At 39.7% G+C, this 14,410-nt stretch overlaps 1 protein-coding gene across 2 annotated transcripts in view; it reads left to right on the top strand.

Annotated features, from left to right (window-relative positions):
* HAO1 (hydroxyacid oxidase 1) overlaps positions 1 to 12,603 on the top strand; it is a 54,209-nt gene extending 41,606 nt beyond the window's left edge. Inside the window, exons 5-8 of one of the 2 annotated variants that reach the window (XM_036245417.1) lie at positions 2,568 to 2,659; positions 9,983 to 10,141; positions 10,257 to 10,326; positions 12,444 to 12,603. In XM_036245417.1, the coding sequence (XP_036101310.1) occupies positions 2,568 to 2,659; positions 9,983 to 10,141; positions 10,257 to 10,326; positions 12,444 to 12,514 (392 nt within the window). In that variant the 3' untranslated portion in view covers positions 12,515 to 12,603. Of the gene's footprint in view, positions 1 to 2,567; positions 2,660 to 9,982; positions 10,142 to 10,256; positions 10,475 to 12,443 lie in introns of those variants that run through there. The other variant, XM_036245416.1, reaches the window with a different exon arrangement.
* The last annotated feature ends 1,807 nt before the right edge of the window (positions 12,604 to 14,410 follow it).

Genomic DNA, 14,410 nt, shown 5'->3' with positions numbered 1-14,410 from the left:
ATTTTCATATACTGATAATTTTAGAAGAAATATAATACTGGCATAATTTTAAAATATGGAAATATTTAAAAACTAGTATTCCATGAAACACAGTTTGGAAATGGTGTTTCAGCATAAAATTTGAAAGCAATCAGAATTGCAGATTCTCCTATAAATCTTTTTTCTTCTTTTTTTTGTTATTATTGTTGTTAATCCTCAGCCAAGGATATTGATTTTTTTAGAGAGAGTGGAAAGGGGCCGGGGGAAGAGAGAGAAACATGATTGTGAGAGAGACACATTGATTGGTTGCCTTCTGCACATGCCCTGACTGGGGTCAGGGACCGAACCTGCAACCCAGGTATGTGTACTTGACTGGGAACCAAACCTGCAACCCTTTGGGCCAGTGCTCTAACCACTGATCACATTGAGCAGGGCTTTTAAAATTATTTTTTTAATCAGGTCTCCCCTTGATCAGTTTTATTGAATTAATAAATATGTACAATATTCTGTATCCATCTGCTAAAGTTTCCAAAATATAATTTTCATTACAATATTGAATCAACTATTTTTGTTAAACTTGAGAACTAGCATTACTTTCATTATTCTGTTAGCAAATGGTTTGTTATTGGGAACTTGCTGAGAATAATAGTTTAAAATATAAAATATATTTGGTCAGATTATGAAAACTGTAAGGGTATATGGTGTGCCCTCAAACTATAAGTAAATGTTATACTAGTTATAAAATACAGAGAAGTGAGACAAACAGTTAAACTTGGATCATGATAGCTTCTAGGTTAGAAATGATCCAGACTGTTTTTCTTAATGAAGGCCCTTGACTTGACTGCATCACATTTACCTGCATTTCACTTTTAATAAAAATTCAGCCTTTACTTCCATCCAAGGTTAAGGTCTTGTCCCATCCCCAGTGGTCCAATGCTCAGCAAGACAAATGCTGACACTAAGACTTCCTAGGAGTGAGTCTTCCTAGCACCATGGGACTACATTATCCAACCAAATGGTTGGTCATCAGTGTATCCTTTGGATTGATTTATGACCAAAAGGGGGAAGTGTGGACAAAAAGGGGCCACATACTAAACCTGACAAGCTCAGGGGAGGCCTGCATGGTGGCCTTACAAACTCAGCGACCCAAGTAACCACACAGGAAGGTCTGAAATTAAACTTCTTAACTAAAAGCAGGTCATGGCAGTTTGTCATGACTTAGGCAGGTATCTTCCTTGACAAAGGTCAATTTTCACCTTAACTGAGCCTGTCTATTGTCTTTTTGCATCTAAGATAACATGCCTTTGGAATGTCAGGGTGATTTGCTTTTTCTAGACCTCTCTGGGCACAATCACTGCACCAGAGCAGGAGACCACAGAACCAAACCCTCAATTGTTAGCTTGTTCCTTGTTAACTGTGAACTATCCTATACCCACCAATGTAAAACAAGTATGTGTCTATTTGTTTTACCTTTTTTTTTTTTTAATTCTCATCCAAGGATATTTTTCTATTTATCTTCAAATAGACTGGGGGGTGGGGGGGGGAGAGAGGGAAAGAAAGAAGAAGAGAGAGAGAAACATTGATGTGAGAGGGACACATTGACTGGTTGCCTCCCGTACAACCCCCACCAGGACTGGGATGAACCACAACCAAAGTATATGCCATTGGTCAAAATCAAACCCGTGACTCATTGGTTCAAAGGCCAATACTCTACCACTGAGCCAAACCAACCAGGGCTTTGTTTTACTTTTTATCTAATTCTAGAGATTTCCCCTGTTTTGCTTTCTCCCGCCTCCTTAGTCTGTCACCAGTGGATTTCATATAACACCTTATGTCTTCTCCTTTGATTTTAATGTGTAAAATAAGGTACAAGACTGTAAAAAAAAAAAATGTTGGAAATTGATTTTGGAAACTAATTTAAGAGAATGTTAATCTCTTTTAAAACTATATTTTTTATAAATCAATGTATTTTGAAGCCTAATTAGAGGCATAGCATATAATTTTAATATTAGGTTTTGAGAGACACATTGATTGGTTGCCTTTCACACATGCCCTGCCCAGGGTCAGGGATCGAACTTTTATATACGTCAATGGGCAAAATACATTTAATTATAAAACAATATAAATTAAAATAATTGCTGAAGTTATAACTGTGTATTAAAGAATGTTTTTGAATTAGACTTGTTCATTACTTGTTATACTGAAAGTAGTTGCCACTTATATATTCATTTATGCTATCTAAATTGTAGAGGAGTAATTCTGCCCACTGCTAAATGGTGTGATCTTATTAATAACAAAACATACTTATCAGGAGTACTTAGAGGATAAGTAATTTAAGTGCATGTCAATTTACTATCCATTAATAGTTTTATTTTATAATTAAATTGTTATAATTGCTATCTCTTTTTTTTGACCAAGATAGATTTTGCTATTCTAGATCTAACCCTTGGATGTATTTCTGTGCTAAGTGTTCTTAGTAAGGTATATATGTATGAGGTCAGGTTCCCTTGAACTGGAATGCTTCAATCTGTAAACCCAAGTCTCTGTTAAGTAGTCTTTTCTGATGATGGCTGTCTTGCTTTTTTTAGGAGATGATGCCAGGGAGGCAGTCAAACATGGTTTGGATGGAATCTTGGTGTCGAATCATGGGGCTCGACAACTCGATGGCGTGCCCGCCACTGTGAGTTGCGGACTTCTCATTTTGACTACAGTTTTGATTATCTCTGTGTCTGCCTCTTCACTGTGTATGTTTTTGTGTGAATATTCAAGGTAAAATATATGTGAATAAATGAGATCTCAGATTTTAAGTTTAGTATCATATAATTACCTAACTCAAATCAATAATTAATCATTTCTGGGCAGAGATTATTGCATTCATAGGCATACCAATAGGTATAACGTAAATGGAGGTATGAAAGAATTGATTAGACCATTCAAGTAAGTCCAAAGAAGAGGAGCTAACAGACAGTTGCAATAATTGCAAAAGACTTTGGTGGAGTTTGAGATCTTGTGTGTCTGCAACAAGAAGTCAGAAGGAGAGAAAGACTGCCACTTCCTTTGGGTGTGGGAGCTGAAGGCTGTAGAGAGATGGCAGATGGTGGGAAAGGAGATGGACATCCTATAGCCCCATGAGGGGAGGAAGGCCAAATGATTGCATCAGAATCTCTAGGGGTGTGGGGCAGAGGTACCAGTAATTGTTAAAGCCACCCAGGAGATTACAATGTACATCTATGGTTTTTATACACTGTACACACTGTGCTTGGCAAATTAGAGTCCAAAATCTAGATGTAAAAGTAAACCAAACTGCCTGGAAAAGTGTGGTACTAAGTTAAAACTATAAAGGAAAGTAATTAGCCCCAAGACCTACAGAGGCACTGGGGCAGATTTTGAGATCAAGGATTAGGGGCCCAGAAATAGATCGAAAGTCATGGAGACAAGACACATATCATGGAATGAATTTCATGGATCCATAATTCAGAATGGGGGCGGGGGGTAAGGTATTAAAAAGTAGTTCTCATCCATGCTGTCCGCTTGTGGAGACTTGGCCACAGTTCTTCTGGACAAGGCAATGGTTTTGCCTTTGCCTTTCACCTCTGCTCTGTTTTTAGATGTGTGAACCTGAATGTGGAATGGGAAAAAAATGGGATGTGTTTGGATAATTCCAAGTAATCCATTTTGTTTACTGTGTCTGGTTGGGGTGGGGGGAATCCTGGGGACTATGCCTTCCTAGACAGGTAAGGAAGAGGTTCTTGAATATGATGAGTCATTGGGTATACAACAGAAGCGCCTCGATTTAGCAGCAGTGAAACTTATAAATTGGACTTTGGCATGACAGGAGGCAGGAGGACCAGCTGGTGGCCTGGATCACCATGCTAGCCAACGAAAGAGAGAAAAGCCTGAACTTCGCCGGGGTGGAGGGAAACAATTTCCACTTCAAATCTTGTTTTTCCCATCTTTTAAAGTTTAAACATCATTACATTATTTCTTTGGTGCCTTTAAACGTCAACATCCTAGAATCCAATTCATTATAGGCAATGTACGCTAGCATCACAGAACAAGACTGAAAACATATATTTACCTAACAATGTGGATGAATTTTCCAGACCACCATCTCTGAACTGGAATATCATATATATTTCCCCCTTTTATTAAAATCATTATGTCATAGTTATTATAATGAATAGCTTTAATTGGAATGACAAGTTGAGTTGATTCAAGCAACTGGAAGTAGATTAGAACACATGATTTAGTCAAGTAGTAGTGGACTCTTGTTTTACTGAACTAGAAAATTGATTTAGCGAAATCCATAGACAGCTGTGTAGGTCGCAGAGCAGACTAAGTGACTACAAGGGGATATCGGATACAAATATCTGTACTCAGAGTTTTTCCTAAGCACTAATGGTAGGAATGAACCAAGTCTTTGCACACTGTAGGATTACATTGTCAAGAATTTAAATCATACAACTGGAAGTTTTCAGCCCTTTTTCAATTCAGCCTTACTTATAGAGACCCATATTTTTAGGTGTTATTAGACGTTGCCTGCAGGTAAATAGAGGTGGAGAGTGAAGCACCTCTTCTGGGCAGGGAGAAAAAGTTGGTCACAGCTCCTGGGTTTTTTTTTTTGCAGATTTATGCCTCTCTTATGTATGAAGACACAGACTTAGTGTGCGGGCCAAATTAAGTTTGTTTTAAAAAAATAAAATCTAAATCTACTGAAATGAAATCTAACTAGATTTTAAGGGAAAAAAATCTAAATGGTGTGGTTTATTTCACTCTGGCTGAGAGGATATGGAAACTTATCTAAAAGGGCTTTTTGAGCTGTGGTCTCGGAGACTTTTAAGAAAAACAATGACCCTCCCCTTTGCATGCTGCGTGCAAGAGAGGAGATGCTTGCTTGAGTTTTGCCTCATATTTTAGAGTAAATTTAAGGTCCACGATGGTGAGAGAAATATGAGAAAGGATTCGGTTTATATGGAGATGTTTTCCCTTCAGTATGTGGGTTTTGAGGTAAGTGGCAAAATGCTTGAAGGAGGCTGTGGTGTAAAATGTTTCAGTAGATACACGGAAGGACTTGCTGTCCTGCAGATTCTGTGACATCATAAGTCAGAGCCAAAGAGGCAGAGTGATATCATGGGAGGAGCATTGAAATGGGAGTCCAGAGACTTAGGTTCAAGTCCTTGTCTTGCCTCTTCTAAGGGCTAAGACCTGGGTGAGCAAGTTGCTTAAACTTTTTAGTCTGAGCTTTATCATAGTATTGTGTTGATTGCAAAACCAGAGCAGCTGGACTATATGATTTGTACATTTCTATAAATCACAGAGTTCCCTTGGATGGGGAAATACTTATCACTAGGAATCTTACTTCAGCTCATCTTAATACTACTTGAGAACCATGGTCAGACCTCTGCTATACCCAAAAAGAGTTAAAAATTAAGCTCATGTCAAGGTCCCTATCTTCAAGGTAATAATGTGACCAAGATTGATCTTGAAGGAATGAGAGAACATGACAGAATCAAATTTATTTCCAAAATTCATAGCACTGAACATCTCAAATTGGGATCTAAAGACAGATTTTTCTGGAGCCATTCAACCATAGCAGAATTTTTTTATTTTATTTTTGTTTTGATGCTAATTGGACCCAAACTAACTTAAGCTTAAAAAACATGCTATTCTTTTTCAGTGAAAATTCCTACCTGTAGAACATTATCATAAAATAAGTATGTGGGTAGTTAAGTCAAATGTTTACAAAATTGAAACACTTGCGCATCTTCTATAAGATCTGAGATATTTTATTTTTCTTTTAAAAGAGATTCATACAATTCTATCTCTGAGAAACACGTGATGTATCAGTTAGCTTTTGCTGTGTAACAAACCACTCTGAAAGTTGCTGGCCAAAATTCAATAGTCATTTACTTATGTCACAAATTTGTGAGTTGGCAATTTGACCTGAGATCGACTAGAAGGCTTCTCTGGTCTTGGTTGGGCTCACTCATATGCATCTGTGGTGAGCTGCCGGATCTACTTGGACAGGCTGGTGTAGGTTGACCTCAGCAGGGTTAGCTCTGCATTGTCTCACACCTTGCACATTAGTCGGGCTGGTTCTCACGAGGTGGCAGATTTCCTAGAGAGTACCGTATGTGCAAGTATGCAAGACCTCTTGGGGTCTAGGACATTGTCGCTTTTCTCACAGTCTGTTGGTCAGAACAGCTAGCTGAGATTCAAGGGTGAGGAAATAGACTCTTCTGGTCACATTTTCCCCCGGAGGACCTGAAATGTCACATTCCAAGAAAATGAAGACAAGAAGGGAAAGAATCTTGTCCATTTTTGCAGTTGCAGACAATCAGGCTTGCCTCTGTGGGCCAATGATTTTCTAAGTGGGCTTAGTAGAAACTCCCCAGGGATGCCTGGTGAAGAGTGATGGGTAGAACAGAGAGTCAGGGAAGGATTGATGGGCAGTGGCCTGGACTCTGTCTCCTTTGCTTTTACCTAAAGCAACTCTGGTTTTATCTGCTTTTGTTTATGTTCAATTACTTTGGTTTGAGACATTCAAAGGGTTTCATGCCTAAAATGTTAGAAATTAGGAATGTAACAATGGTAGCTATAGGAAGGCGGAAAGGTGAGAGCTCCCTGTGAGTGGAAGTTTGGAGGACAGGGAGCCTACTGGAAGAGTGTGACGTGAGCAGGGATGGGAAAGAGGAGTCTGTGAATTGGATCCATGTGGGATCTTTTAAACCACCTGCCATAAGGACTTGAATATACCAGGTCCTCAATAAAGTGTTTGATAAGTTGATGAATGGATGGGTGAATGAGCAATAGAATATTTGGATCTTACCATATTTTCTGTATATTAACCCCACTGGAGTTAAGCCCACAACTAGTTGTCTAAAGAACCACTAGGGAATGAAAAGCTGAAATGAATGGTTTCTTAGATAGGTAGCAAGCTGAAAGGAAGGAAACATAACAGAATCATAAAATACTGGATTTGTCTACTGTATTTATTTATTTATTTATTTATTTATTTATTTAATCTCCTCTGATCAGAATTATTCTCTGAAATACACACCCAGTAAATCTGCAGTAAAGGAAGAAGGGAAAAAAAAGTGTGGAAGGACAGAAATCCTTAGGAAAGGATAGAACATCCTTGTCCACACAGGAAACACCAATCTGGGTTCTGTTTTATAATCCAGGATTCACATTTAATGTATCCTTAACAGTTTCCTTTAAAGCCAGCTTGGGCATTGGTAACAACCTAAAGAGACTTGATTTGCATGGCTTTGAAAATGTGTATTGAACCCAAGCTAGCTAATATTTTTCTTTGGTTCTGGTTTCAAATGGGGAAATATGCTTAATTATAGCTTGCATCATCCCTTGGAAATTGTAGCATTTATATGTTGATGTAACTTGCCTGACTGTAAAAGGAGGACTATGTATAGGTAAAGGGGCATATGTAAATGGATCCAAAGCATGTTTGGCAGGGCAGAAAAGCCAAAAAGAAAAAAGGGGAAAATCACGTTACTTGCCAAACATTTAGGGGCCGTATGCCAAATGTTGCCTTCACTTCCTTCAAATCTGTTGCTGGGTTTGGTCTCCAGCCTTTTACATAAAACTCTTTTTAAGTTTAGCCTCTAAAATTTTAGGGGAGAAGTGGGAAAACCTTTGAGTGATTTCAGCACAATTATTTCAAGAAAAACTGCGCTTGAATGTATGGTAGCTTTAGAGTATGCATTTAAAATAGGGATTGGATTTAATTTTAGATTTAAATATATTGCTATGAATGTGAGTAATTTCTATAGATTTTGACCTACAGGTCACTTTGAGAATTGCTTTCATTCCCAAGTGCAAAGATTTACATCAAAGTAGCTTACCGTATCAGCTATTAACTATTAACTATATTGGCTATTAGCCAACTATATTCACTCTTGCCACATGATACTATAAAACAGATTTCAAACTCAGTGATTTAAATCAACAGTAATTTATTCCCATGAAACTCTGTGTGAACTGGAGGGCTGCTGATACGGACTTGGTACTGGCTAGGTGGCTGTGCTCCCAGTTTCTGGTCCAGCTGGGCTTGGCTGGGCTGGCTCAGCTTCCTGAATGTTTATCCTGGGGCCCAGCTGAAGGGAAGGCATTGCCCCGGGGGATGCTCCTCTCATGGCAAATGGCACAGGTGCAAGAGAAAGTTGAGACTCACAAGGTTGTTTAAGGCCTACGCCCAGAAATGACACTCTATCACCTCTGCTCACAGGTTATTGGCCAACGCCAAAGCCAATGTCAAGGAATGGGCAAGTGCACCTTTTTTTTAAATTGGGAAACTGCAAAGTGGGTTCAGAGTGGTGTAAAGGATCAGGAACAATGCTTTAATTTACCAGATCAACTTCTGTGAGGATCTTGTGTTCTCTAGTGATGATATAAGCCCATATGAATTGCCAATCAAGCAGAGGACCTTCAAGGTGCATATGGTCATATTCCTTTAAACAGTGGCTCTCGCCCTCGCCAGTTTGGCTCAGCAGTTAGAGCGTCGGCCTGTGGTCCAGAGAGACCCGGGTTCAGTTTCTGCTAAGGGCGTGTACCTTGGTTGCAGTTTGTCCCCGGACCTGGTTGGTCATGTGGGTGGCAGGCACTCGAAGTGTCTCTTTCACATCGACGTTTCTCTCTTTTTCTCTCTCTCCCTCCCATTCTAGAACAAAAAATAGAAAAATGTCCTTGGGTGAGGATAAAAAAGAAAATTAAACAGCGGCTCTCAACCTGTGGGTTGCAACCTTTTTGGGGGTCAAGCAACCCTTTCACAGGGGTCACCTAAGACATAACAGTAACAAAATTACAGTTATGAAGTAGCAACGAAAATAACTTTATGATTGGGGGTCACCACAACATGAGGAACTGTATTAAAGGGTCGCGACATTAGGAAGGTTGAGAACCACTGAAAAGCAAGAAAAATATTTTCATTGAGAATTCTCTAATGTACAGCTGGAGGCAAAGTATGTTGGATAGGGAAATCAGAGACTAAGATTTCCAACTAGTCATGTTTGCAGTTTTATACACCACTACTTCTACTACCATCTAAAAATGAATTTTAACAACTGATTTTCAATGTGTAATAATATTCAGAATTATTTATGTGAGCAAAATACTTTATTTACTTTTTCTATTTTGTAAAGAATAGCTATAAAAGGACATTAAGTGTTTTAAAATTGGGTTTATATTGTTAAAAATCATACTCTTTGGCCCAGGTCAGGTAGTTCCGTTGGTTAGAACATTGTCCCCATATGCCAAGGTTGCGGATTTGATACCTGGTCAGGGCACATACATGAATCAACCAATGAATCCATGAATAAGTGGAACAACAAATCGATCTCTCTCTCTCTCTTTCTCTCTCTCTCTCTCTCTCTCTCTCTCTCTCTCTCTCTCAGATAAATAAAAATAAAATAAAATCATGCCTTGGCCGGTTTGGCTCAGCGGTTAGAGCGTCGACCTGCGGTCCTGAGAGACCCGGGTTCAGTTCCCGCTAAGGGCACGTACCTCGGTTGCAGTTTGTCCCTGGCCCTGGTCGGTCGTGCGAGTGGCAACCACTCGATGTGTCCCTTTCACATCGATGTTTCTCTCTCTCTTTCTGTTCCTCTCTCTCCCTCCCACTCTACCTGAACAAAAAATGGAAAAATGTCCTCCGGTGAGGATAAAAAATAAAATTAAAAAATAAATAAAAAATCAAATCATGATCTTTGAATTTGAGTATCAGGAACAGAAAAAATATTGGAGACTCTGAAAGAAAAATAAGTCATTCGGCTCCAAATTTTGTTTCATTAGTTATTGTGCGTTTGTTTGTTTTTCAGTTACTAGCATTTGCACCTCTTTTATTTCAGGAGGGATTTACTGTTGATTTCACGTCTACTTAGCTTCTTGTACTCTGAGCCCTAGTCAGATGGTCAGGGGCCTGTGCAGGTTGAGTGGTGTAATGATTCATCATGCAGAGTGTTGTCATGCTATTGACCTTTTCTTTCTACAGATAGATGCTCTGCCAGAAATTGTGGAGGCTGTGGAAGGCAAGGTGGAAGTCTTCCTGGATGGCGGTGTTCGGAAAGGCACCGATGTTCTGAAAGCTCTGGCCCTGGGAGCCAAGGCTGTGTTTGTGGGGAGACCAGTCATTTGGGGCTTGGCTTCCCAGGTAATTGGAGCACACATTTATAAATACATAAAACAGGAAAACTCGACAGTGAAATAAAGACATAAAACAAGCCAGAATAACCTACACAAAAGATTTGTATTTTTTACTTCCTTAGGGAGAGAAAGGGGTTCAAGATGTCCTTGAGATACTTAAGGAAGAATTCCGGCTGGCCATGGCTCTGAGTGGTAAGACTGGTCTTTGCAATTTACAACTTTCTTTTCTCCCGCTGGTCATTAAGCAAGGCCCTTGGTGGGGAGATGTGGATTTGAGAAGGAAGAAGATAGAATTATTTGGGGGTGTAATTAAATTTAAGTTGGTTCCATAGTTACATCTCCAGGGCAGAGCACCCTCTGAACAGAGGAACTACCTTGTGCATGGTCTGTAACATTCATTTGGCCTCGATCTTTGAAAGTCTTATCAGGATATTTTGGTAATGATGAGTAGCTTAAGGGTGAATGCTGCCCTGGCTGGTTTGGCTCAGCGGTTAGAGCGTTGGCCCGTGGACTAGAGAGGCCCGGGTTCAGTTCCCACTAAGGGCACGTACCTCGGCTGCAGTTTGTCCCCGGCCTCGGCTGGGGTCGTGTGGGTGGCAACCACTTGATGTGTGTCTCTCTCTCTCTCTTACTCCCTCTCTCCCTCCTGCTCTGTCTGAAGATAAAAGCAAAAAAAAAAAAAGCGTGAATGGTACATTGTGCTCTTCCTCATCTCATAACACATGGACAATAAATGTAACTGGTTAGTCAACACCTCTACCTGGATGTCTAACTGGCATCTTAGACTCTCCTTGTTCAAGACTACACTGCCAACTTTTCCTATTAAACCTGCTTCACCCGCAGACTCTCCAATCTCAGTTCCTGTCAATGCCATTGTATCACATCAATGTGCTCAGATCACAAACCTTGAGTCATTCTCGACTTCTCTTTTTCCTCAAAGCGTTACATCCACAGAGGTTCTATCTGCAAACTGTAATCAGAATCTGACCTCACCTAACACCTCTGTGGACATCACTCTGGCAGGAGCCAACACCATCTCTCTTCACCTTGGATCTTGTGACAGTCCCTCCGTGTGCCCTTCCCATCATCTCTCTTCTCTTGGGAATTATAGGTCTGTCTGTCTATCCTTGCCTACCTCCTCTTTCCAATCGATTTTGATCACAGTAGTCAGCATGATCTTTTACACATTATTTCAGTTCCTGTCACTCTTCTGATCAGAATCCGCAAACGGTTCTAGGTTTTTTCAGAGTAAATGCCACAGTGCTTACAGTGGTATACAAGGCTCTGTGTGGTTTGACCTCTGTCACCCCTCAGACCTCAACTCCTGCTACTGCCACGGTGGCTTTTTCTGCCTACCCTTCGTTTATTTCCCTGCTGTTCCTTGGCTATGCCAGACATGATTCAGCCCAGATATCTACATGGCTAACTCCCTCACATCCTTCAAGTCACACTAACATTGTACTTTCTCAAAGGGTTCCGTCCTGACCACCCTATTGAAAATGGCCATTTGCTCTACACCCACCCACTCAACTTCCATTTTTCTTTTCCTATTATTATTTCATTATTTTAGCATAGCACCTATCACCTTCCATAGATCATCTATCATATGACTTGTTTTTAAATTATTTGCATTATGTATTATCTCTTTCCTCTCTAGAAAGTAAGAGGCACAAAGTAGCGACCTTTGTCTGTTGTCTTCACTGCAGTGTTCCTAGGGTCTAGAGTAGTGCCTGGCACATAAACAATATTTGCAGAATGAATGAACAAATAAATAAGCACCATTATTACTAGTAATTGTTTTGAATTTGACTCAGATGGACTTCTAGATGCAAAGAATGACCTTGAGTTAATTATCAACTTCCCAATTTTGAAGGTAATGAGGGTTTCCTTTTCTGTGATCCATGTCACCCAGGTTGTCCCCATAAATAGAATTCCCAAGATCAGTGGTCTGCTCACTTCTGTGCTAAGCCTCTGTGGACACAGCTTCAATGAGAAGACCATTCTGTGAATCCTCACTACGCATTTTAATTTGCTACAGACAAATCCTAAAAGAGAGCTTTCAGCCACCGACTCTTTATTAAATGTGGCAGAAAGAATATACTCTTTGTGTTAATAAAAATATGTGCCAGTCATTTTGTGTTAAGGACTGTTTAGGTAATAAAAATGGTCTCATGCCACATAAGATTTGGCAAGGCTACCTTGAATCATAAACCTTACATTTGTCAAGTTTTACATTCCTTGGGAAAACGATTACCTGCCTGATTATTATTGCATTCATTTCATATTAAATGTATGCATTATTTTTTCAGGGTGCCAGAATGTGAAAGTCATCGACAAGACATTGGTGAGGAAAAATCTTTTGGCCCTTTCCAAGATCTGACAGTGCACAATATTTTCCCATCTGTATTATTTTTTTCCAGCATGTATTACTTGACAAAGAGACACTGTGCAGAGGGTGACCACAGTCTGTAATTCCCCACTTCGATACAAAGGGTGTCGTTCTTCTCCAACAAAATAGCAATCCCTTTTAGTTCATTGCTTTTGACTTTTCAATGGGTGTCCTAGGAACCTTTTAGAGAGAAATGGACTTGCATCCTGGAAATATATTAACTGTTAAAAAGAAAACATTGAAAATGTGTTTAGACAACGTCATCCCTTGGCAGGCTAAAGTGCTGAAAAACAAAAGATATCCTTTGGTAAAATCGGAGGTAGCAATGCTGAGGTGAAAAGATTATGGTCTCATTGTTTATTGACCTGCATTGTCCTGAGATCCTCGAAACAGTGTTCTTAAATGGTAAGCTCGGGCTCAAAAGGTTCAACATACCTGGCAACATGGGAGACTCGGATCTGCATCACTGAGGAGGTAGCACTTATATAATTGGGATGAGTTGCTGGTAATTTGTGATTTTTCTAGATACTTTTTAATACCCTGAGCTATGCTATCTCCTTGAATGTAGATTTCCATTCACATCTTTAGTGTCTGAATATATCTAAATATTTTGTGATATATATTGCTTTTTAATCAGAAAGTAATAAAGTGTTATTTGGAAAAGAATATATCTGGTTTATTTGCAACAATATGGAATTCAACCATTTTAATTTCTGAATGCTAATTAGCTCCCTGTGCCCCAGGCATACCCCATTATTTCTCATACCTTCTAGTTCCTCTTCTTTATTCTGTTTGCTTTTTTCCATTCATAGCACTGCCCAGAGCCAGCTATATTATTTGTGAAGATCATTCCCAATAAAAATGTCAGCCCCTTGTTCCAAAAACAGGGAAAAAAAACTTTTTTTCTTTTTTCCACCATATTTTCTCTTAACCTGTCATGGTATGTTTTATTTGCTATTCAGTGTCACGTTTCCTTGGCTCAGGGACACTCACAGGGCAAGTGCAGACCCTCACAGGTGCCTGGGACACCATCCTGTGACCTGCCCCCACTCTTCTGTGTCCAGGTTCAGGACCCTTGGGTGGAGGACAGCCTTGTCACTGGGTGGGCAGGTGAGCCAGCAGGTAAGGATTCATTCAGGGGAGGTGGGGAGATGGCCAGCGATGAGACAACAGGTGATTCTAGACTCCAAGCATGTCTCTTTGGCCTTTTGTCATAAAACATGAACTCAATGATGACGTTGTTAAGAATTTTAAGACGACAACATCCCCAGAACATTAAACCCAGGCATGAGGCCGCCCTCTGAGTGTGGAGTCCTGTGCACTGGTTGCATGCCCACGGAGCCCTGGTAGGTGAACTTGGTAGCTAGTGTAATTTTGGAATTGATTTTTCACCATCTCCCTGGTTGTTCAACCACTGTGAAGTTTTGAGTGAAACAAATGAGAAAAACACTGCCTTAAAATAAAATTGTTTTATTATTAAGGATCTCTCTCTCTCTCCCTCTCCTTCCTTTTCTCCCTCCCTTTCTCTTTCTTTAAATACTAAGTATTTTGTAAATACTATGATGGACACAGACATTGATTTTTTGTTCTGAAATTATATTAATATCTGATAAAGAAGAATCGCTTAACCTTCTAAAAAGGAATAGTTATCACTTCGTGTTTTGTCCAAATACAAAGAAAGAATATTAGTCATATCATGTAAGTGTTTTATGTTTTTTGAATTAATATTAATAGGTATGTAATAAGCACCTCTGATTTTCCCCAACTGACTTAGAAATGACTTTTCTGTTGGAAAAGAACCGCCTCTCTGGTTACACTATAGTATGTAGTTGGATGGTGACTTGCTAAAAACTTGGTAACTCCTCACAGCGAATGGAGATCCACACA

Source organism: Molossus molossus, unplaced genomic scaffold (genome assembly GCF_014108415.1).
Source record: "Molossus molossus isolate mMolMol1 unplaced genomic scaffold, mMolMol1.p scaffold_m16_p_6, whole genome shotgun sequence".
NCBI lineage: Eukaryota > Metazoa > Chordata > Mammalia > Chiroptera > Molossidae > Molossus > Molossus molossus.
This window is presented reverse-complemented; position numbering and strand designations above follow the sequence as displayed.